This window comes from Pseudophryne corroboree, chromosome 1, assembly GCF_028390025.1.
Source record: "Pseudophryne corroboree isolate aPseCor3 chromosome 1, aPseCor3.hap2, whole genome shotgun sequence".
Classification (NCBI taxonomy): Eukaryota; Metazoa; Chordata; class Amphibia; order Anura; family Myobatrachidae; genus Pseudophryne; species Pseudophryne corroboree.
Genome location: NC_086444.1, coordinates 418986478 through 419012380, shown reverse-complemented (window position 1 = coordinate 419012380; position 25903 = coordinate 418986478). Strand labels below are relative to the sequence as shown.

The 25903-nt window shown below is 43.1% G+C and overlaps 1 protein-coding gene across 1 annotated transcript in view; it reads right to left on the bottom strand.

The window, feature by feature from the left end:
- The window catches only part of CABP7 (calcium binding protein 7), a 193144-nt gene that overhangs the window by 90944 nt on the left and 76297 nt on the right, over positions 1–25903 (bottom strand). Inside the window, exon 2 of the mRNA XM_063913359.1 lies at positions 12740–12883. Within this exon, the coding sequence (XP_063769429.1) occupies positions 12740–12883 (144 nt within the window). The remainder of the gene's footprint in view (positions 1–12739; positions 12884–25903) is intronic.

Genomic DNA, 25903 nt, shown 5'->3' with positions numbered 1-25903 from the left:
CTCACCAAAGGGCTTTGTGGGGTCCTGTCCTCAGTCAGAGCATTCCCTGTGTGTGTGCGGTGTGTCGGTACGGCTGTGTCGACATGTTTGATGAGGAGGCTTATGTAGAGGCGGAGCAGATGCCGATAAATGTGATGTCACCCCCTGCGGGGCCGACACCTGAGTTGATGGTTATGTGGAAGGAATTACGTGACAGTGTCGACTCCTTACATAAAAGGTTTGACGACATACCAAATATGGGACAGCCGGCTTCTCAGCCTGTGCCTGCCCAGGCGTCTCAAAAGCCCGCTACCTCAGATGGCAGACACAGATGTCAACACGGATACTGACTCCAGTGTCGACGACGATGAGACTAATGTAACTTCCAATAGGGCCACACGTTACATGATTGAGGCAATGAAGAATGTGTTGCACATTTCTGATGTTACCCCAGGTACCACAAAAAAGGGTATTATGTTTGGAGAGAAAAAAACTACCAGTAGTTTTTCCTCCATCTGAGGAATTAAATGAAGTGTGTGAAGAAGCGTGGGCTTCCCCCGATAAGAAACTGGTAATTTCTAAAAGGTTACTAATGACGTACCCTTTCCCGCCAGAGGATAGGTCACGTTGGGAAACATCCCCTAGGGTGGATAAAGCGCTCACACGCTTGTCAAAGAAGGTGGCACTACCGTCTCCGGATACGGCCGCCCTAAAGGAACCTGCTGATAGAAAGCAGGAGGCTATCCTGAAGTCTGTATATACACACACAGGTATTATACTGAGACCAGCTATTGCTTCAGCATGGATGTGCAGTGCTGCAGCTGCGTGGTCAGATTCCCTGTCGGAAAATATTGATACCCTAGACAGGGACACTATATTGCTAACCGTAGAGCATATTAAAGACGCAGTCTTATACATGAGAGATGCACAGAGGGATATTTGCCGGCTGGCATCTAAAATAAGTGCAATGTCCATTTCTGCCAGGAGAGGGTTATGGACTCGGCAGTGGACAGGTGATGCAGATTCTAAAAGGCACATGGAAGTTTTGCCTTATAAGGGTGAGGAGTTGTTCGGGGATAGTCTCTCGGACCTCGTTTCCACAGCAACAGCTGGGAAGTCTGCATTTTTACCCCATGTTCCCTCACCGCCAAAGAAAGCACCGTATTATCAGGTACAGTCCTTTCGGCCCCATAAAGGCAAGCGGGTTAAAGGCGCATCCTTTCTGCCCAGAGGCAGAGGTAGAGGGAAAAAGCTGCAGCATACAGCCAGTTCCCAGGAGCAAAAGTCCTCCCCCGCTTCCTCCAAGTCCACCGCATGACGCTGGGGCTCCACAGCCAGGTACGGTGGGGGCCCATCTCAAAAACTTCAGCAATCAGTGGGCTCGCTCACGGGTGGATACCTGGATCCTTCAAGTACTATCTCAGGGGTACAAGCTGGAATTCGAGACGTCTCCCCCCCGCCGTTTCCTCAAATCTGCCTTGCCAACAACTCCCTCAGGCAGGGAGGCAGTGCTAGAGGCAATTCACAAGCTGTATTCCCAGCAGGTGATAGTCAAGGTGCCCCTACTTCAACAAGGACGGGGTTACTATTTCACAATGTTTGTGGTACCGAAACCGGACGGTTCGGTGAGACCCATTTTAAATTTGAAATCCTTGAACACATATATAAAAAAATTCAAGTTCAAGATGGAATCGCTCAGGGCGGTTATTGCAAGCCTGGACGAAGGGGATTACATGGTATCACTGGACATCAAGGATGCTTACCTGCATGTCCCCATTTACCATCCTCACCAGGAGTACCTCAGATTTGTGGTACAGGATTGTCAATACCAATTCCAGACGTTGCCGTTTGGTCTATCCACGGCTCCGAGGGTATTTACCAAGGTAATGGCCGAAATGATGATACTCCTTCGAAAGAAGGGAGTTTTAATTATCCCGTACTTGGACGATCTCCTGATAAAGGCGAGGTCCAGGGAGCAGTTGTTGGTCGGGGTAGCACTATCTCGGGAGGTGCTACAACAGCACGGCTGGATTCTAAATATTCCAAAGCCACAGCTGGTCCCTACGACACGTCTACTGTTCCTGGGGATGGTTCTGGACACAGAACAGAAAAAAAGTGTTTCTCCCGGAGGAGAAGGCCAAGGAGCTGTCATCTCTAGTCAGAGGCCTCCTAAAACCAAAACAGGTGTCGGTGCATCACTGCACGCGGATCCTGGGAAAGATGGTAGCTTCCTACGAAGCAATTCCATTCGGCAGGTTCCATGCAAGAACCTTCAGTGGGACCTGTTGGACAAGTGGTCCGAATCGCATCTTCAGATGCATCGGCTGATAACCCTGTCTCCAAGGACCAGGGTGTCTCTGCTGTGGTGGCTGCAAAGTGCTCATCTTCAAGAGGGCCGCAGATTCGGCATACAGGACTGGGTCCTGGTGACCACGGATGCCAGCCTTCGAGGCTGGGGGGCAGTCACACAGGGAAGAAACTTCCAAGGACTATGGTCAAGTCAGGAGACTTCCCTACACATAAATATTCTGGAACTGAGAGCCATTTTCAATGCCATAAGTCAGGCAAAACCCCTGCTTCAAAACCAGCCGGTACTGATCCAGTCAGACAACATCACGGCAGTCGCCCATGTAAACCGACAGGGCGGCACAAGAAGCAGGACGGCGATGGCAGAAGCCACAAGGATTCTCCGATGGGCGGAAAATCACGTGTTAGCACTGTCAGCAGTGTTCATTCCGGGAGTGGACAACTGGGAAGCAGACTTCCTCAGCAGGCACGACCTCCACCCAGGAGAGTGGGGACTTCATCCAGAAGTCTTCCAACTGATTGTAAACCATTGGGAAAGGCCACAGGTGGACATGATGGCGTCCCGCCTAAACAAAAAGCTAGAAAGATATTGCGCCAGGTCAAGAGACCCTCAGGCGATAGCTGTGGACGCTCTAGTGACACCATGGGTGTACCGGTCGGTTTATGTGTTCCCTCCTCTTCCTCTCATACCAAAGGTACTGAGGATAATAAGGAGAAGAGGAGTAAGAACTATACTCATTGTTCCGGATTGGCCAAGAAGAGCTTGGTACCCGGAACTTCAAGAAATGATCTCAGAGGACCCATGGCCTCTGCCGCTCAGACAGGACCTGCTGCAGCAGGGGCCCTGTCTGTTCCAAGACTTACTGCGGCTGCGTTTGACGGCATGGCGGTTGAACACCGGATCCTGAAGGAAAAGGGCATTCCGGAGGAAGTCATTCCTACGCTGATTAAAGCTAGGAAAGAAGTGACCGCAAACCATTATCACCGCATTTGGCGAAAATATGTTGCGTGGTGTGAGGCCAGGAAGGCCCCAACGGAGGAATTTCAGCTGGGCCGTTTTCTGCACTTCCTACAGTCAGGGGTGACTATGGGCCTCAAATTGGGTTCCATTAAGGTCCAGATTTCGGCTCTATCGATTTTCTTCCAGAGAGAACTGGCTTCACTACCTGAAGTTCAGACTTCTGTTAAGGGAGTGCTGCATATTCAGCCCCCTTTTGTGCCTCCAGTGGCACCTTGGGATCTCAACGTGGTGTTGGATTTCCTAAAGTCACATTGGTTTGAGCCACTTAAAACCGTGGAATTGAAATATCTCACGTGGAAAGTGGTCATGTTGTTGGCCTTGGCTTCGGCCAGGCGTGTATCAGAATTGGCGGCTTTGTCATGTAAAAGCCCTTATCTGATTTTCCATATGGATAGGGCAGAATTGAGGACTCGTCCCCAATTTCTCCCTAAGGTGGTATCAGCCTTTCATCTGAACCAACCTATCGTGGTGCCTGCGGCTACTAAAGACTTGGAGGCTTCCAAGTTGTTTGACGTAGTCAGGGCCCTGAAAATTTATGTTTCCAGGACAGCTGGAGTCAGAAAGACTGACTCGCTATTTATCCTGTATGCGCCCAACAAGTTGGGTGCACCTGCTTCAAAGCAGACTATTGCTCGCTGGATCTGTAGTACGATTCAGCTTGCACATTCTGCGGCTGGACTGCCGCATCCTAAATCAGTGAAAGCCCATTCCACGAGGAAGGTGGGCTCTTCTTGGGCGGCTGCCCGAGGGGTCTCGGCTCTACAACTTTGCCGTGCAGCTACTTGGTCGGGGTCAAACACATTTGCTAAATTCTACAAGTTTGACACCCTGGCTGAGGAGAACCTAGAGTTTGCCCATTTGGTGCTGCAGAGTCATCCGCACTCTCCCGCCCGTTTGGGAGCTTTGGTATAATCCCCATGGTCCTTACGGAGTCCCAGCATTCTCTTAGGACGTCAGAGAAAATAAGAATTTACTCACCGGTAATTCTATTTCTCGTAGTCCGTAGTGGATGCTGGGCGCCCATCCCAAGTGCGGATTGTCTGCAATACTTGTATATAGTTATTGTTTAAAGGGTTATTGTTGAGCCATCTGTTGAGAGGCTCAGTTGTTGTCATACTGTTAACTGGGTATTGTATCACGAGTTATACGGTGTGATTGGTGTGGCTGGTCTGAGTCTTACCCGGGATTCAAAATCCTTCCTTATTGTGTCAGCTCTTCCGGGCACAGTATCCTAACTGAAGTCTGGAGGGGGGTCATGGAGGGAGGAGCCAGTGCACACCAGTTAGACCAAAAGCTTTCTTTTAGTTGTGCCCAGTCTCCTGCGGAGCCGCTATTCCCCCATGGTCCTTACGGAGTCCCAGCATCCACTACGGACTACGAGAAATAGAATTACCGGTGAGTAAATTCTTATTTTTTCAACCACACTCTGTGGAACTTTGACATATTACAAAATATATATACAACACTTAATAACCATAAGTGTAAGTATGTTTATATATTTTGTACATATTATGCACATTAAGAATGTTTATATACATAGGCACCACTATTCACGGTAGGTGGAAAGCATACTTCCGGGATCGCAGACCATTGAAACGCAAGGCACAGGAAGCGTGTCATCTACACTTCCGCTGTCTGATACGCAAACTAACGCATGTGCGTTCCAGATGCACGCTTGATACTAGAGCACTCAGAGTAACCCCTAGTGCTCGGAAATAGCACATTCCTATTTGTCAAATAAAACGGGTGTCATAGTAACCCGTAAAAACAGGATTAGTGTGTGCATACACACAATATATTTGGTAGTAGCCATAAGGTCAGATGATTGTCATCTCACACTGTCCCTTTGATATCTACAGGAATGAATAAATTTAGGGATAGTGATCAACTTTTAACCATACCTGTGGACCTTGATATATCACCTAAACAACCACAAGTGGTAACATTTTAAATATTTTATATATATCAGGTGTATTAAAGATGTCCAGATATAGAGACACCGCTATTTAAGGAAGGTGGAGCGCATACTTCCGGGACCGCAGATCAATGAAACACAGGGTACGGGAAGCGCGTCATCCACATTTCCTGTGTCTGACGTGCAAACAAGTGTATGTTGCGTTCCTGACATGTCTTTTTTATACTAGAGCACTCAGAGTAATCTCTAGTGCTCGGAAATGGGACGTGCCTATTGGTCAAATAAAACGGGTGTCATAGCAACCCGAAAAAATAGGATATTAATACATTTAGGAAGTTTTTAAGGTTTTATAACACTTCTTCATATTGCAATTAGGATTTTAACTTACTATTACATAAGTATTTACATAACATGTTTATCATATATTCACATCAATGATAGTATATGGAGATTTCCACTTTATTAGGAGAAAAAGGGGTGGGACCTGCCAGAGCATAAATTGATCACTCTGGGATCCCACCACCATCATCACCCTGAGGAAGACTAAAGTAGTCGAAACGCGTTGGTGACATGCTGTTTTGGAGTACTTGGTGATCTTTATCTTTGTGGCTCCCTGCAGAGTAGGTGAGAACAGTTGGGCCCTACTTTTTTCATACTCTCTACTGGGAATGTTATATCTGCCGTTGTAAAGTGACCCTCGTTCTCCATTTTATTTTATTTTTATTTTGCTGAATAAATTCCATTTTTTACTTACAAACGGTTTTTTGTGGATACATACCACTGATGTGACCAAAAGAAACTGCTATGTGAATTTACCCTGCATACTTCAAGTAAGCATACATGTAAGCGTGTTATGTCAAGAAATGAAAGAGATTCTGTGCCTCACAAAAGTGTGAAAGATACCTTTATATATGTTCACCTGCCTGTTTTGATGTAAGCATAAAGTGAGCATTCTGCACTTGTGATTTATCACATAATTTGGGTGGTCCCATAACATCATATAAAGACACGGAGGAAAGGATACATTTTAATCCATAGATCCCCCATACCTTCACTATATAGTTCAAAGATAACTACTACACATTGGAGTTCCCTTTTCTTCTCTCTATATATACCATCCATCGGAGAAGAACCTAGAAGGCAAGGAATCCAATATAGCTGGTGTTTCCTAGAAGTTCAAAAGATACCTTTATAGGTGTCCACCTGACTGTTTTGAATGTAAGCAAAAAAGTGAGCACCCCATATTTCCGATCATCACATCTTTTGGGTGGTCCCATAGAATCGTATAACGACACAGGGGAGAGGATACTTAATATTCCTAGACCTCTACCTTCCCTTATTATAAGGTGTAAAAGAATTACTACGCATTAGAGCTTTTTGTTCTCTTTTCTACATGTACTGACTATTGGAGATAAACCCATAAAGCTAGAAATCCAATAGACCTGGTGTTTCCTAAGAGTCCCAAAGATACCTTTATAGGTGTCCACCTGCCTGCTTTGATGTAAGCAAGAAAGTGAGCAAATCACATTTATGATCATCACACCATTTGGGTGGTCCCATAGAATCATATAAAGACACAAAGGAGAGAACACTTCATGTTCCTAGATCCCTACCATCCTTCATTACAAGGTTCAAAAGAATTACTACACATTGGAATTTGTTTCTCTTTCTACATGTACTGATCATTGGAGAAAACCAACTAAGACCGATATCACGAACTCTGGGACTTTTGGAAACAAACCAGTTTGGAACATTGTTCATACTCATCAAGTGTGTTAGCGCCTATTATATAACTTTTATTATTGTAGTATTTTGACCTTGTCTGGATTTGACCGTCGGTCAATGGTTGTCTGTATTTTGACCATCGGGATTTTGATTGTAGGTAAATTGACCGCATCCCGCTGTGACGAATACCTGTGCTAAAGATACCTATGGTAGAAACACCTGTGCTGTGATAAATACCTGTGCTAGAAATACCATTTTCCGCATTTTCTTTGTAATATGTAAGTTCTGCTTCATGTATCATTGCTGAAATGTAGGAGATATTGCAAGTATCCCCTACATTATTTTAACATTGGCAATTTATTGCATAATCTTGCCGGAATCATAAGGGTCAATTCACTTGATTGCGAAGTTTAGCATGCTGCTTTGGCCGACTAGTGGATTTCTGCACGCACCCCTCCAATTGTGCGAGCAGAAATCCATCAAAACTAGTGCTGTTTTGTGCCTTTGCGCAACGCAAAAAGCATAACGGCAGGGCACGTATGTTGGAGAGTGCCTGTTCTCCCACCTAAAAACCCTGTCTAAAGCGCGAGTACGGACATTCTTGGACAAAGCAGATTCCTGAATTGAATAGTGCCGGGACATCCTTCCCGGCGCTATTAACTTCGCAATCAAGTCGACCCCATAGAACACCATGGGGCAGATGTATTAAGCTTGGAGAAGTGATAAAGCAGTGATAAGTGCAAGGTGATAACGCACCAGTCAATCAGTTTCAATATGTAAATAGACAGGAGCTGATAGGCTGGTGTGTTATCACATTGCACTTAGCTTTGCTTTATCACTTCTCCAGGCTTAATACATCTGCCTCAATGATTCTTGTGATATTATTCAAATACTCAGGGAAATGATTTTTTTCGGAGTACACATACAAGAGTATAGCATGCTGAGCTGCTGTACTTAGGGGGTAATTCAGAGTTAATCGCAGCAGCAAATTTGTTATCTCACCCTTCCTGCCGTGCACATGGTTTTGCCCAACTGCTAACAAATTTGTTGCTGCGATCAACTCTGAATTACCCCCCTAGGCCCTTAATCTTTTAGTCAAGCATTTCAGACCCCTCCACTGCCTCTGTCCTCCCCTGTCCTATCCCTCTGCTCTTTCAAGGTGTCTGGAATATAGAAGGCACTTGATGGGAAACTAAATAAAATACAAAAAAATCAATAAAATAATGTAACTGCAGTAAAATGATTATTTACTTATTGTTTTTTTAATACATACTTCTCTAAGCTGTCCACAGTGCTCTAGATCTGCTGTGACATACACTGCGCATGCACAGTGGCAATCTATACAGGTTTAAGACTTTCGCAGCTGAGGTAAAGCAGCTGTTGGAAGTCATCGGGATGTTACTGGGACAGCTGTTTTTGCAACGGTTGTTCTAGCTTAACATTATTCTGCGGAAGGAGGGATATGCACCGGGTAGGGCCACATATGTGCACAGCAAAAGGCTGCATGACTGATGTAAATTACAGCACGCTGTCCATTCAAGACAGGGAGCCCCTGTCTATGCCGGGTGATAAATGCACCCGATGTGGTTGCAATATGCCATGCGATCTGGACTGCATTGCATATGCGATCATTGGTAAATGGGCCCCTTTGTCTTCTATTGAGACCTAAATGGCTTTTTCAGTCTGATTGTTGATAAAAGGGATTGGGATAGTATACGTACATGTATTTATTTACTAATTATCAACACTGAAATCTGTTAAGGAACCATTATCTAACTAAGCTTAAAAACTGCATTTCATTACAAGGGTTAAGTATCCAACTCGCTGCAAGTAGCAGCGGTGGATACTAAAACACCAGAGCAATTCAACATTGCTCTTATGCGGGAACAGCTGATCCAAAGATCAGCTGTCCCCACGATCCCTATCACCGTTAATTCTGTAACAGTGAAAATCAGCACTGCTGACTGTCTCGTGGGCCAGATCAGGACTGAAAAGTACTGTAAGCAGGTGATATCTCTGATGATAAATCCTGCCTTACCTTTCTAATGAATGGCTCTTATATGAAAATGTTAATTTCTCTGTCCTCCATAGGGGATACTGGTAGAATGGTTTACTGTGGGGTATAGATGGGGTCCTATGGAGCCAGTGCACTTTAAATTTATCAGTGATGGCGTGTGCTGGCTCCTCCCCACTATGCCCCTCCTACAGGCAGTTTAGAATTTTGTGCCCTTAGAGCCGGGCACAGCTCTGGAGGTTCCAGAGAAGAAGGTTTATTTTTTTACTTTTATTTTTTATTTTATTTGTTATGTTCGGGTAGGCAGCTGGCTTACTGCCTACCCGCACCGTGGGAGCGCTGAAGGGGATCCGTTCTCACCTAATAGAGAGGCGGCTGCACGGATCCCTGGCTGCTGGGACACTGTCCCAAGGCAGCTCACACCGCAGCCATAGAGGGCTGCGCTGGAGCGCCTGCAGCATCACCTCAGAGCAGCCGAAGACAGCGGCGGTATGTAGAGACCGGGACCCTGCTAGAGGGGCTCCGGGGAATTTAAGTTTTAAAACTCGCGCCAGGGACAGTGTAACAGAGGCACGGAGAGCGTGCCATTGAGGGGCGGAGTTTACTGTGGTGCACTGCGGCTGCGCTCTCTGTGTAGAGACAAGAGATGCGCCATTAATTACCTAGATCGCCTCAGCTCCGGTTATGAAAAGGTGGGATGAGGATTGCGTGTGAGAACAAGCTCTTTGGGAAGGTTAAAAATATAAGAAAAAAAAGTTTAAAAAATGAACAATGACTAGAGGGACACAATGTGCATCCGTATGTAAGTCATTGTAAGTAGGCCTCAAAATTTCAGATGGGTGGAGGGGGCGGGATGGAAGACAAAGGGGTAAACCAAGAAATAAGATTAAAACAAAATGTGTATAGAAGTTGAGTTGAGTGAGCTGGGGGGGGGGGGGGGGGGAATAAAAGAGAAACTATAAAGATGGAAGGAAAAGGAAAGAAGTAGGACATCAGAAGGTTAAGATAGTGGAGGCTGGGAGTGAGTGGTTATGAGAGACCGGGAAAGGTCACATCTTGGGACCTATACCATGGTGGCCATACAGCTTTAAACTTGTCTACCATGTTATTTTGGAGACTGGTTATGTACTCCATTTTGACAACAAACCAGATGCAGTTAAGGAGCTGTTGACGGGTCGGAGGGTTTGGCTGTTTCCAAGATCTAGCTATCTGGTATTTAGCTTTCTCCAGCAAAGGTTAGAGCTATAAGGGTACATGTGGTGTAAGCGCTCCAGGATAAGGTACCAACGGGTATATACTTTATAGGTATTTTCCTTGATGGAGACACTAATAGAACCCTGCAAAACATTGCGGCGAATTGCCTCCCAGGTGTCCACACCTAAAAAAGTACCTAAACCCAACTCCCTGTATTGTTCATGGGTCTCCAAAGGTGGAGAATCATGTACTAGGATAGAGTGATAAATCTGAAATATAGTTCCCTCGTCTAAAGACCTATGGATGCAAAGGTGTTCCATCACCGTGGGATTTTGTAAGGAGTCTGGAGATGAAAGCGACAAAGTGATAAAATTTCAAATTTGTAGATATTGGTAGAAATAAGATTGTGGAGGGGAGTGTTTCTCTCGCAGTTCTGAGAAGGTCTGTGGTGTGAGTCTACCAAAAAAGTGGTGAAATCGGGTGATACCAGCTGCTGACCAGGTAGAGATCATGTGGGGCGAGTGACCGGGGGGAAAGGAGGGATGAATCCACAGAGGTGTTTGAGGCGAAGGACAATTAGATAAGCCAAATTTAGAATCAAGAGCGTTCCAAATGGACAGGGTGGCTGGGATGTAATGAAGGCTGAGTTTGGAAAATGTGCGGGATGCTAGCCGAACTCGGATGTATTTTTAAAGTTGCAATCATGTACAAGGCTAAAACATGCTTGTAACGATTGCCCCTTTAAAAAAAAGTCAGAGTTTGGACGGTATCCTGAATGGCCGCTGAGCTCGGACTTCATTACATCCCTCCCGGTGAGTTTAACTGAGGGGACTGGTCAAGCTGAGAGAGGTCCATGCTTCCAGAGGAGTCATGGAAGGTCTGAGACAGAGGAGACCTCACTACACAGGGAGTGTCTGAAAAAGGTACAAGAGTTTGGGGAGGACATTAATTTTAATTGTGCTAATACGGCCAACCCAAGAAATAAAGACCACCAACGAGAAATAGCGTGTTCAATCTCCCTGAACAGGGGAGGGTAGTATGCTTTCTATAGGGTAATAAGATTTCGTAAGGTGGACACCTAGATATTTAATGGAATCCATCTGCCAGGTAAATGTGAAGTTAAGACGAAGGAGATCTAGGGATGGCGTTAGAATATGGAAAGGTAAAACTTCCAATTTATAGTGATTAATCTTATAGCCAGATAATTGTCCATAGAGAGAAAGCTCTTGGGATAGGTTAGGAAGGGATTGCTGAGGGCAAGAAGGACATCAGTGGCTGGTATTTGCTAATTTTTAACTGTATAAAATACAATAATTAGTAGCTTTGTACACTAACAATTGTTTAATTGAATAGGCACCAGATATCTCTTTGATAAAATAAATATACAGCTTTATGACATCACTTTTTCTCTTTCCTGCAGTTATTTAGTGCAGAGGTTATCAAATGCAGTCGTCAAGTCACCCCAACAGTCCAGGTTTTAAGTTTATCCATGCTAGGCTACATGATACTTGATTAGCAACTCAGTCAATTTGATTTAACCATCTGTGCTGAGCCATGGATATACCTAAAACCTGTACCGTTGGGGTGCCTCGAGGACCGCGTTTGAGAACCTCTGATTTAGTACACTTAACATAAGGTTAGCAGGTCACACCGAAAGTCTTAAGACATCCGTAACCATTGTTACTCTGCTTCTAAACCTGTAACCTTCACACTGAAAGTCTCTATATGTTTTCATCCATCTAACTCAGAGTTAAATCTCTCTCTTTGCTACAGTAAGTAGCTTTCAACCTCAGGTATCTCAGGTATAGATTCATTACAAATGCACCTGCTGGCAAGTCTCCTGAATTAGGCTTCCCAGTTTTGCTGCTACTGTATTCCCCAATGGGTTGGGTTCTATACTTTGCCCAGATCCCCCACAGTGAGCTGTCATATACTCAGCAGCTGTCTAGCTCTTCCGTTTTTTTACTAGGTACCAGTATCTCATCATCACAGTATTCATACTCTGATACTGGACTATCACCTAAGCCAGTATCTCTTTATATCACTACTATAAGAAGGGACTTACCGAATTCGGTCTAAAGACCCGATGAAAGTCAAATAAGCATGAGCTTGGACTCAGCAACATTCTACATCAGAGCTTACAAATGTACTTCAAAGTAGACATTTCCCAGATTGATTCCACTGATCCATTAGACTAGACCTCCAGAGAACTAAGCAGGTCATTCTAAACTAGCCTTATCCCAACACACACTATGTACCATGCCCCATGGGGTGATACTTTCAGGATATCACTTACATCTAAAGAGGGTTTCATAACTTTGTCACTCCCCAGTATAAACACAAAAGCAATGTAATATAGTATAATCTCCTGTCTAGTTTGTCTACTTTCTATCTAGTTCATAGCAATTACCCATAGATTATTTTAATTGTAAAGCAAAGGTTATTGTATAATGCAAAATAAGGTTCTACTTAATAGTCAGTATTTTTGGATTTATCTAGAGAATCAGTTCTATATCCTTGAGAACAGATATAAAATATGAATTTATCTGCTCTGTACTGTACAGGCAATGTTCCCAGGCCTTACCATCCATATCCAGCCTCTGTATAATAACCTCCAGTTCCACTTCATTGGGCATATACCCCAAAGACCTCATTGCAGTGCCCAGCTCCTGCTTGGAGATGAATCCATTTCCATCCCGATCAAACACCTTGAAGGCTTCTCGAATCTCTGTGTACACAAAGAATAACCATTTATCACCCATTACACACTTATAATAAACACATTGCCTTACACCCTTGCGCTAGAAAGACACATAATTGGCCTTATTCTGAGCTGGACAAACGTGCAAAAGTAGATATATTGTGTAATTTTCTGCAGACTGCGCATGTGGAAAAAACTGCAGATGAGGTCGGCATATGCATTTCACAGGGCATCAGCAGTGGGAATGAGCACCGTATATGAGTCACATCTAGAGCAACTTTATCATGTGGATGCACGGCGCAGATGTGTTTCATGGGAGTGGATGAGTAGTCCAACATCTGTGCTTGTCTCAGGTGTGTGGGTGCAGATGGGACACTTGTTTCAGACGGATGTGTTGCACTTGGCATGGGGTGTGTGCAAGAGCCAATACTAATGATGACTGCTGCAACTGCGGACCTAAAATTCAATTTACAATATAAAGATAAAGAAGCAGATGACATATGTACAGTACATGTTCAATACGCTAAAACATTGTGCAGGATGCAACCTGTTCAATGCACTGGGGCCTCTACCCACCCATTCACAGGAATAAATAAATATAAAATCATAACTTACTCATCCTGCATTCCTATGCCGTCACTTCACATACTTCCATTCAGTGAATGGCTGTCGGCACTCTGATGGATAGCTCCAGCCATCCACCAGTATTCATGCTGACAGACATTCACTTACTGGCTGCAGGCTGTAAGGCAGGTCGAGAATTCTGGGGTCTATTTACTAAGCCTTGGGTGGAGATAACGTGGATGGAGTGAAAATACCAGCCAATCAGCTCCTAACTGCCATGTCACAGGCTGTGTTTGAAAAATGGCAGTTAGGAGCTGATTGGCTGGGACTTTATCTCCGTCCACTTTATCTCCACCCAAAACCTAGTAAATAGACCCCATGTCTGGCAGTTTTTATTGTGTGTAATTCAAAATCACAATGACAGGGCAGCATCTTTAACTGCTACCCAAGTAGCTTCAGAGGCACCAGTCCAGGGAGCAGATGACCACTGGCTGCCCCTTCATGAAGGCACCTAGACACTTGGGGCCCTGGGCAGGGCAGTAGAGAGCCTGGCTGGGACCAGGGACTTTTCAGGGGGGGGGGGGGGGTGGCCTAATCACAGGAGTCACAGCCATGCACCCTTAGAAAAAAGTACAGAAAAAAATTGTATTGTGTGCCACACTGCAGCCCAGCACATGCTGGGCTGAGGAGAAGAGCTGCAGCTGCTGCCAGGTAAAGGGGGACCTGGGCCTCCAGTTGGCCCCTCCATCAGACCTGGAACAGGGTAGTCAGCAGAGATGTGCAGTGAGGTGAATGGCTGAGGAGGCACTGGCTAGTACCAGAGCCAGATTTACACACAATATATGAGCCAAAGTGTTCATGTGGGCATTATACACAGGTGCAGTAGTATATACTGCTGGAAATTTGGTGAGTTTTGATCAGAGATGTATGGAACGATATGCAGGTGAGGCACTGTCTCACCTGTCATAGACTTTTTACTCCAGAATTTTTACCATAAAAATGATTAGAATAATACAAAAAAAGATATTTCTTATATATTCTTAATGTTTTTTTACTGGCGTATATGTTAGTATGACAGGAAAGACTCTGCCCATCCCACATCACTTGTAGTTAATACGCTCCCCCCCCCCCCCCCCCCCGTCATGGCGCCACTGGCCCTGGCCAGCTGCCCAGTATTGCTTATACGTTAAGATAGCCCTGGTTCTGATGTAGAATACACTATGACGTGAGCTACCAAAATTTCCTTTCTTTACCCTATTCCTTTTTTTACTTTTTAGGGTACACTGGAAAAATAGTAAAATACTCTTGGCACCCTGTAATGCTTTGAATCTTTACATAAACCTTGTATTTTCCACACCAGCACCCAATGTATATTATACACAGTTGAGTCACAGTATTATGACCTCCTCCTACATTTGGTGTCGGCAGCACGTATTCCATGAAGTACGTTGCGTGTCATGTGCTGGCTTTGTACACGTATCACTCGTTGCTGTCATGGGTAAAAGGGGCGATTTAGCCGATTTGCAAAAAGCAATGATTATTGGCTTTTGGGCCAAGTGTTGCAATATTTGTGAAACAGCGCAGTTTGTGAACTGCTGCTGTGGTGAAGGTGTATCCGTGACTGAACAAATGGCACCATTGCAAATAACCGGTGTGGAAACTGCAGGGCACCACATGCCTTTGATGTGAGAGGTGAACGTCGGCTACGAAGGTGCATGAAGACCGACCAATATGCTACAGTGGAGCAGCTCACCGTCAAAATTAACCTGGGGTCTACCAGATGTGTGTCTAAAATGCAGCGCTCAACCTTCCTTGACACGTGGACCACAACAAAGTGTACAGAAAACATTGCACTCTCTTAGAAGTGTCTCTGAAGGACTACATCCTCAATTGTTGCCTTTGTACATGATGCCCATTGTGGCTTAATCACACATTCTAATGGACGTTTCAGGGGTTTACTACGTGGATTGTTAACAGTTTGTTACATAGTCTCAGTCAGATTAACTAGCCGATCACTGCAAAGTGTGTGATACTTTGTAGTTTTAGTTGATACTTTGTGATACTTTGAATGCCTCACCACTAATGCTTAGTAAAAATCAAACTACTAATTCATTTGTCATAGTATTTTATTTACAATCAAGGTTAACCACCAATTAGACAAATACACAACACATCTAGGTTGAGCGCTGCATCATCCTGTCATTTATCTGCATTTGTTAAGGCTGGTCACCTTAGTTGTAGCAGCTCGCCGAACATTTAGTACTCAGTGTGCTGGTGCACCATATCTTTTCCACATGTGTGTCTAAAAAAGCAGTTCAGCGAATACTGCTGTTTATGGGGCTCTGAAGCGGTTACTCTGGCTTTTAGCTGGTGGTCATAATATTGTGACTCAACCGTGTATATATATATATTTTAAACATAAATATCCATATGAAAATTATGTCATTTTCCATTTTCATTCAGACGAGACATAAACTCTGGGGTTTTGGCTCACAAAAAAACAAACAAACAAACAAACAAACCGACTGTTCTTTAGTAACTTGTAGCAAAGCAAGGAGTATTAAAAGGAGTATTTGTGTAAAAACCTGGTGAGGGGGCATCCTATATAGATAAAATTTATGTGGGGGCTGGCATAGCTGATTTGTCAAGCTGATGGCCACTTCCGAAGATGGATTGGCCTATATGACACATCACCCCGGACAGCTGGAAAGGGAACAAAGGACAGAACTCTTTGCTGCAGAATGCACTGAACTGTCACTTCACATTGAAAGCAAACACATAATTGTTCTGAATTGTTCATATCAATTCTATGATTAAGCTGCATCGTAAGTCAGCTGCATGTTACAGTAGCTACTGGGCTCACTGTCACTTGGGACAGATTTTTTATGCATACATAGATACAAGCGTTTATACACAGATAAATAGTATACACACCAATTACAAAAAAAACATTCAAAGGGAATTCATACATGGTTGAAGAATTTCAACTCTCATTTGCAGACTTTCATTAGCACAGAATTTGGTATGTATGTTTGTTCTTGTCACCATAATGTAATATTCAACTATATTTTTGGACATTTTCTTTCTGTAAAGCAATGGATATATTGTATTATAATAATTAAATAAATGCATACATGCATGAGTATATTTAAGGACAATAGGAGTGGGTTTGGGGGGGGGGGGGGGGGCTGTGTTTGTTGAGTATAGCCACATGATGATGAGCATTTAAAAAAAACAGTACATGGCAAAATGAACAAGAATACAGAAATGATATATCTAGAATAAGCAGTGAAAAGATAAATCTCTGCAGAGGTCACGTCTTCAGAAGGACCTAAGGAACCAATGGCCATTAATGGTATATCCATACCATTGTTCTGTTTTGGAATGAGAATACGGAACTGTGGCAAGGAGAGACTGAAATCCTGTCTGAATTATATAACAAGAATGTTATGTGAAAAAAACAACTAAAAGTCTAAGGAGGGAGAAAAAAGGAGGAGGAGGAGAGAAGTGGGGGATGTGATAAACCAAGGGGTCATGATTATAACCCTTCATTAATCGCATTGCGCTTTAAACATCTACAAATATACTGCAGTGTTTCACAAACATATAAAAAAATAATGACATGCTGTATATCAAGAACAAATGTAAGCACCTGGAGATGTAATATACACTGCAGTCACGTGATGAACAAATGAGCAATACATTACTATACATAGATCTGCAGTGTAGTCGCACACATTTCCATACATAAACTTCAATCAAAGACTGTGGGATTTTGTTACACATATGCAGCTACTTATACACATCGGATATACACAGTACACAGCCATACAATGTAAACATTTCCCTTCTGCAGGCAGAGCATGGAACACACAGTATAAACACACCGCAGCCACTAAACATACTCACACTGACTCCTCACATAGTAAAACTGAAGTCACATACACCAAACATACACATAATATATACACACGTATACGCAAGCTCCATGTGGATTTGGATTTAGCTGTTTCCAGCCACCGACTATCTTCATTCCCATTGTCTGTTATTGAATGTTATCTCCTCGTGTGTCGTTATCAGTTACAGCTCTGCAGACACTGTGTAATTTAAGTAAATAATAAACATATCCATGTAGAAACACACTAGACCCACACATTTTTACACACGAGACGCATGCACACACATACACCGCAGTCTCCAGGTCTCCTCAGCTCACTCCTTTGTGCCTCGTGTTTGAGCAAATTGAATTCCACACTGAAACCTGAGAGGAATTTTAATGTGAACGAGACAATGACACCCCACAGGCACCTACTATGTGCACACCTGCAGCACATTGAATGCACCTATATACACTATATACATTTAATAATAATATTGTGCCCTGTGTAAGCTACTAATATTGATATTGTACACAGAAACCTTCAGTACACCCAGTAAAACTGATTTTTGTCAGCATAGTTTTTAGTTTTCACTACATTTACTTGCACACTGTAAGCTTCAAGTATGTCTTGAATGGATGCAAATTAACCACGACTGCCAGCTGAATCAGTCTGGGTTAATAATGTCTGCCTATGTGGTTTAGAAATATTTCTGTGTTATTAAAAAAAAAAGTAAAGAAACAAAGGAGTTTATGTAATAGGTTCCGATTTCTTGGAACTGATGTGATTTCGATATGGGGATAAATGTATTATAGCGGCGAAGCAGGTAGTGACATCGACAAGATGTATTAACATCTTGGCTGCCAAAGTGTCTGCACTGTCACTGAGCCCGCACCACCGCTGTAATACATGCGGAAGAAGCGGTATCATTGCACAGAATGTGTGCTGATACCACTTCTCCCCCATATTGACATTTAATACATTTACCCCATAGCTACTCATTTTAAAGCAGCAATGTGTTTTACGGTAAAACTAAGCAGAGCTGCTGCAGAGCTGTCCGGAAACTCACCAGCATGACATCATGATGTCACATGTTCAGCGAGCTGTGGTGGCACAGGAAGAAGAATTGCCCTGATCCAGCCTGGATCATATGGTTATAATAACCCGGCTATCAAGCCACAAGTATGTGCAAGTATAATCCTGTAGATGGCTTTTATGCCAGCTACAGACAGTGCTAGCTTTGGTGGCAAAGGTCTGAAAAATAAAGTTTTTTTGGAACTTGATAAACTGAGCTACATAAAAGTCATTGGAAATGTACAAGTGTTATGGGTCCTTAATCTCAGAATCACAACTTTAGGCCCCCATTTACCAAGCCTTGGAGAGTGATAAATTGCACGGTGATAAAGTACCAACCAATCATCTCCTAACTCCCATGTCACAGACTGTGTTTGAAAAATTACAGTTAGGAGCTGGTTGACTGGTACTTTATCACCGTGCTATTTATCACTCTCCAAGGCTTGATAAATTTGGGTCTTAGTTTTATGTCATCTCACTAATGGGCCTGTTAAACATGCAGAAATGTGAATTTCACATTTGTCTTTGTAACTGGCTCATTCATTAGTTGGGCCACCTAGTATTCACCATGTATTCTGTACTTGAACCTTAGTAATGTTAGCAACCCCCCTGATGAGGTCACCTGGCCGTGGTATAGAGGGTAGGTTAAAATTATTCTAAGAACCTCAGTTTACTCTACTGTATGTTAAAACTTCAAAGTTTATTATAATTGTTTGATTACCAGTGTTCTGAGTGCTTTTCCTTTTTTTTTTTCTGTGTGGCACTTCAAGTCTCAGTATGTTAGCACCTCTTTATAATGTTTGGAATTAGAGTGTGCAGTCAGTAACCCCCCCTTCCCCCACACACACATATATACTGTACCGCCTAGTTCTTAAGCTGACCATACACATGTACACATGTCCGATATGGCCACTTTTCACATGATTCCGACGAATCAGGACGAGAAATCGGGTGAAAAGAGGCCAATTTGGATGTGTTTGACATCTGATCCAATCCGATGCGTGGTCACGTGCGCATTGGATCGGAGTTGGAAATCGGATGTGCTGCATGTCCGACCACTGACTCGGGGTGGGCTACGGCATCAGGGAACGGGATCGCATGCGATATGTCACGTGCAAAAGGACCACATTCGATATATCATATGCGATCCTTACACCCAGGAAGCTCCTGGGCGGCTCAAGGGGCATCGGCTGCGATTTCTCCCGTAGGAGAATCGCAGTAATGTATGGGGGTCTTTAGCATACTCCAAAGAGTTAAGGTTTTCAGAGTTTGCATGTGAGTACTATGGCGTTGATTCCCAGACTCCCACTCCTTTCTTTGGGAAAAGCGTCCAGGGTTGTGACCTACATCATTGATCTACATCATTGCTAGCACACAAGGTCTGATGAGCACTGGTAAGCATCACGTCCACCTCTGTAGTAGAGTTACGGATCGCAGGAGCAGCTGTCCCCACACCGGAGCAATACTGAATTGCTCTGGTAATTAAGTATCCACCGTCACAATTTGCATCCCCCAATGATGATTAATGGACCTCTAAAGATTCTTAGAATACATGCAAACAACAGTTCTTGCATGATTTTCTGATGATAAATAGGCTATAAATGCATTTTTTCAATGTTTTGAAAGGTTTTACTGTGGATAAATTACCATCATTGCCCTACTTTCCGCCATTTAACACCATCCCCTAGTCCTTTATGACTATGGTGACTTTAGTCAATTTAACAAGTGGCAGTGGGGACCAGCAATGCTGAAGAAACTTTGCTGGAACTCTTCAAGGTGAAATCACTATGCACATGCACAGACATTAAACATTCATGTGCATATCACTTTAATCCCTTTGCTGCTGGAGGTTTTGCCACACCTGTGCTGAGCCCATTTTCTACATTTGCGCTTGTCACATTCCAATATCAATATCAGTAATTTTTTATGCCGTACCCACACAAATGATACCTTGCTTTTTTCAAGACCACGGGTATAATTCAGACCCGATCACAGCAGCAAAATTGTTCTCTAATGGGCAAAACCACGTGTACTGCAGGTGGGGAAAATATAACATGTACAGAGAGAGTTATATTTGGGTGGGGTGTGTTTAAACTGAAATCTAAATTGCAGTGTAAAAATAAGGCAGACAGTATTTACCCTGCACAGAAACAAAATAACCCACCCAAATCTAAATTTATCTGAACATGTTATATCTGCTCCCCTGGAGTACACATGGTTTTGCCCATAAGAGAACAATTTTGCTGCTGCGATCAGGTTTGAATAAGACCCTATGTATTTTTCAAAAAAACACCATTATCCTTATCCTCTAACACAAAAAAACACATGCATGTGATAGATATTTTAGTATTCTTGTAATTACTCTCTAGTACATCAAATATAATGAAATCAAAATGGGCAAAAAATAATACAGGTTGAGTATCCCTTATCCAAAATGCTTGGGACCAGAGGTATTTTGGATATCGGATTTTTCCGTATTTTGGAATAATTGCATACCATAATGAGATATCATGGCAATGGGACCTAAATCTAAGCACAGAATGCATTTATGTTTTATATGCACCTTATACACACAGCCTGAAGGTAATTTTAGCCAATATTTTTTATAACTTTGTGCATTAAACAAAGTGTGTCTACATTCACACAATTCATTTATGTTTCAAATACACCTTATATACACAGCCTGAAGGTCATTTAATACAATATTTTTAATAACTGAGTATTAAACAAAGTTTGTGTACATTGAGCCATCAGAAAACAAAAGTTTCACTATCTCACTCTCGCTCAAAAAAGTCCGTATTTCGGAATATTCCGTATTTCGGATATTTGGATATGGGATATTCAACCTGTACTTCTTTTCTTTGAAGTTGAAAAAAGTTGAACTAAAATTGTAAATTTGTATTTCTTGTAATTACCAGAAATACTTTGTGACCCTCAGCATTAATCAACCTTTCCAAAACAGTAAAAAGATTGTACGCCTAGGTTTTCACAGTTTAAACTGTGCTTACACAGTGGTGCTTGAAAGTTTCTGAACCCTGTCCTATATTTGTCCTATACAACATCAGATTGAATAGTAGATAAAGAGAACCAAATCAAACAAATGAGGCAAAAAAATTAGACGTGCTAATTTTTTGAGGAAAATTATCCAATATCTGTGATTGGCAAAAGTATGTGAACCTTTATGCTTAGCACATATTTTGAAGATGAAATTAGAGTCAGGTATTTTTAATCTATGGGATGGCAATCAGGTGTGAGTGTACAACCTGTCTTTTTAAAAGAACATGAATCTATCAAAGTCTGTTTGTGAAAGTGTATCATGCCACAAACAAAGGAGATTTCTGAGGACCTCAGAAGAAGAGTTGTTGATGCTCATCAGGCTGGAAAAGGTTACAAAACCATCTCTAAAGAGTTTGGACTCCACCAATCATCAGTCAGACAAATTGTGTACAAATAGAGGAAATTCCAGACCATTATTACCCTCCCCAAGGTAATACAAATTTTGTTTGCTGTTTGAGGGCTCTCCTCTTCCAAACTAGAGTGCCCTCATCTGTGTTTGTGCCAGTATGGGGGAGATGGGGCACAAAATGCCCTCCCCATCTATAGAAAACATAATTATCTCTGCTCTTGCCTGGTCATATAGGGGTATGTGCATCAACACTCGGAGAGTGATAAAGTGGAGAGAGTTAAAGTACCAACCAATCAGCTTCTAACTGTCATTTTCAAACACAGCCTGTGTGGTTCTTTATCTTTCTCCACTATCGCCAAGCATTGATGCATATGCCCCTATAACAGTGGTTCTCAAACTGTGTGCCGTGGCACCCTGGGGTGCCGCGAGTCTCTTGCAGGGATGCTTCAGGTTGGTGGTCAATAATCAAATTATTTATGGTCAAAGTACAGGCAAAACCAGTGCTATTGGCTGCCAATCATAAAACATGTGGACAAACAGACGCACTACTGTGCAGTACCACATAACTGAACCTAATGATGACAGGTAGGCACAATTTTGCACAATTACATTTTTTCCCCAAATATACCAACAATAAACTTTTATCCTAGGGGTGCCATAAAACAAATGCTTATACTCAAGGGCGCCGTGATTCAAGAAAGTTTGGGAACCACTGCCCTATAGTCTTTTGATCACAGGTGATCAACCAAAATACCTACTAAGGTGCTGCTTAAAAAGAGTTGACTCAAATGTGGGTGCCCCTAAATCACTAGAAGCCAGTATGGGGCATATCTTCAACCTGCCTGGACACCATGATTTTTCTGTTGTGTAGAGGTTATAGCATGGTGATGATTATACTGATCACCAGACAATTAAGGTGCATACAAACGGTGCAATTTTGGCTATGGCAGATTTTGACTATGCGATTTCCCTTGAACTCCACGGAGCCCTGAACCACCGATATTGACTATACACACGGTGTGATTTTGGCTATGGCCAATTTTGGCTATGGCAGATTTTGACTATACAGGTTGAGTATCCCTTATCCAAAATGCTTGGGACCAGAGGTATTTTGGATATGGGATTTTTCCATATTTTGGAATAATTGCATACCATAATGAGATATCATGGTGATGGGACCTAAATCTAAGCACAGAATGCATTTATGTTACATATACACCTTATACACACAGCCTGAAGGTAATTATAGACAATATTTTTTATAACTTTTTGCATTAAACAAAGTGTGTGTACATTCACACAATTCATTTATGTTTCATATACACCTTATACACACAGCCTGAAGGTCATTTAATACAATATTTTTAATAACTTTGTATATTAAACAAAGTTTGTGTACATTGAGCCATCAAAAAACAAAGGTTTCACTATCTCACTCTCACCCAAAAAAGTCCGTATTTCGGAATATTCCGTATTTCGGAATATTTGGATATGGGATACTCAACCTGTACTAGAAATAGCTTATTGTAGATTGTATACTTTCTAGTAAAAATTGAGCTGCCTGTATAGTATTTTTTCCTGCAATACCGAACCCGCGGTAGTGCGCATTGGTATCGCAAGCTGTTTACACACGGTGCGATGTGTACTATGTTTTCTACCGATATGGACTATATGGGGGCATAGTTTGGAAAATGGGACTCCCTTCTTTAAAACAAGGTTCCCATCTCTATTTCATATTCTCTTTCATAGGGCGGTATCCTATTAGCCGCGGTAAAATATTGTGTGCAAAAAAACAGATGTAAAAAAAATGGCTTTTCTCCCAAAAACACACAGGGTCAGTTAAACCTGTGTGTTATTGTGAAAAACTGCCCCGTTTTCGCTTGAAACTGGTGCAGTTTCCGGGAATTTGGTTTGCCTACCAAAGCTCACGCCGGCTTATCAGGGCTAATAGGATAGCCCCTGACGAGACCTTTAGCCTTGGTAATTTACCGCAGCTAATAGGATACTGTCCATAGTCTTCCCCTTGTATATTTGCGTGTGACGGAATGTGCAAACCATGAGACGCATACTTTCAATGACCATGGACAGTGTAAATCAGCCAGAGGTCATAAATACTCCACCATCGATGCATCATCTATCTCAATATTGACACTTGCAGCAGCCTGTGTCTCTCAACTCCAACTAAACATGGCCTATTTGGCTGTGGTACTGCATATGAGAACGCACTGCATGCACTGACATGCCCGTGACATGACACTTCCATAATACGCCCATGAGACGCGTTACTTCAGGCCACCTCCCAGTCACCCCCCAGGAATGCCCATGGTTTTGCCTCACTGTTCCTGATGCCAGCGATCCTATATGCAAAAGCATACATAGTTAAGGAAAAGCATGTGCCGTAAGGGTTTTCAGGACAAATCAATATCCCTGTACTCCCCTGTCTCCCTGTGCTGTCCTTTGTACGGCGCTGCGAAACACTTGTAGCACCCTATAAATAAAATGTAATAATAATAATAATTCTCAGTAACAAATAATCGCTCAACTGCACAAACATTTGCAATGCGTCCACCGCTGAATCATGCCCAGTATGTGGCATAACTTTACGTGGCATAAGTGTCTCATAAAGGCGCTCGCTCAGAAAAGTGATTCTCTGCTGAATGCTTATATTTTTAATTGGATCCATTTGTCAGAAAGATCATATGCAAGTGGACTGACCACCTGCAGTAATACTACAGCCATATACAATGACCTGTGCTAAAGAAAAACATTATATAAAGACAGCTCTCCTGTCAAAGCTTCACAGAGATACAGTGCTAAACAGTCTGAGCTGGCTCCCACTATAACAGACTCTATTAGCCTTATGCTGAAAAGTGCTGGGGCAGGGCCGTCTTTTCGTATGGGCTCAATGGGCTCTTGCCCAAGGGCCCCAGGAGTATAAGGGCCCTAGACTGATAGCTGAGGGTCCCTTCTTTCCAGGGGTACCAGATTTTTGAAAATCGGCCCTTGGGAACCGGAGATATCTGACTTGAAAGCAGTTGTCCCCAACCAAGCCTGTTAATTGCTCTTCCCAGCCTGATATATATCGGGTTTTGTCTGACTTAGAGTATTTCTGATGGTATAAGCCAAAAGCTGTGACTCTCCCCTTTTGGTGAACACTGTCTCTACTATGCCATGAACCAGAGATATCAGCCTTCAAGCAGCTGGTCCCTGCTCCAGCTCCATACGCCTAATATGCAGTTTTAGATTTTCGTTGGTGAATTGCTTTGGCTCCTGAAATCTGATCCCCAAGTCCCCAGAACCTCCTGAAAGGTGGGACTCTCTAGTTTTTTTTCCTATTCAAAGCTAAGAAATATATTTTCAGAAACTTGAGATATCTGCAGTCAAGCAAGCTGCCCTCCCACCAGAAAATGATAAATATTAAGCCCACTCCACTATCCACCCCTCCCCTACGTATTAAACACCCCCTACCACCCAGGAAGTCATGTACCAGGGCTTGTTCATTCAGCCCAATGCCCCCTTCTACAGTTTAGCCCCATCTGTGCAGTAAAGGAGTAATTAGCATTAATTACTGTTCCAGGTCCTACATGCTGAGCGGGACATCAAAGCTGCGCTGATAGCACCCCCCATCCCTACCGCTGGAGGATAGGTAAGGGTCCCAGTACATTGCTGTGCACAGGGGCTTGCACTGCTGTTAAGACGGCCCTGTAATGGGGGTCTGGCTGTGGAGGCCAGGGTAACTAATGAGGTTGGGACCCATGGTGTGGCAGCTCTACATAACCCGTATAATGGGATGGGGCTCGTCATAAAGTGTGGGGTAAGAATAACAAACAATTTTCAAATGAATGACGCACAGATCCCCCTTTTACAACTGTACCATAAACATGTACCACATATGATTTCCTTATTGATCTGTCATAAGGGCGATTCAGTGGTGGTCGCTATAGCTATAGTCGCTGCGTCTTTGTATGCAGTGGCTGTGCGAAAGTCTGTAAAAGCCGCAGGACGCTGACTGCATGCTTCGGATAAACTGTGTGGCCATCACACATCTCAGTAACCCTCTGGTTACTCAGGGTGTCTGGTGAAATCACAGTTCTGAAGCCAGTGAACCTGCATCTGAGGGCGCAG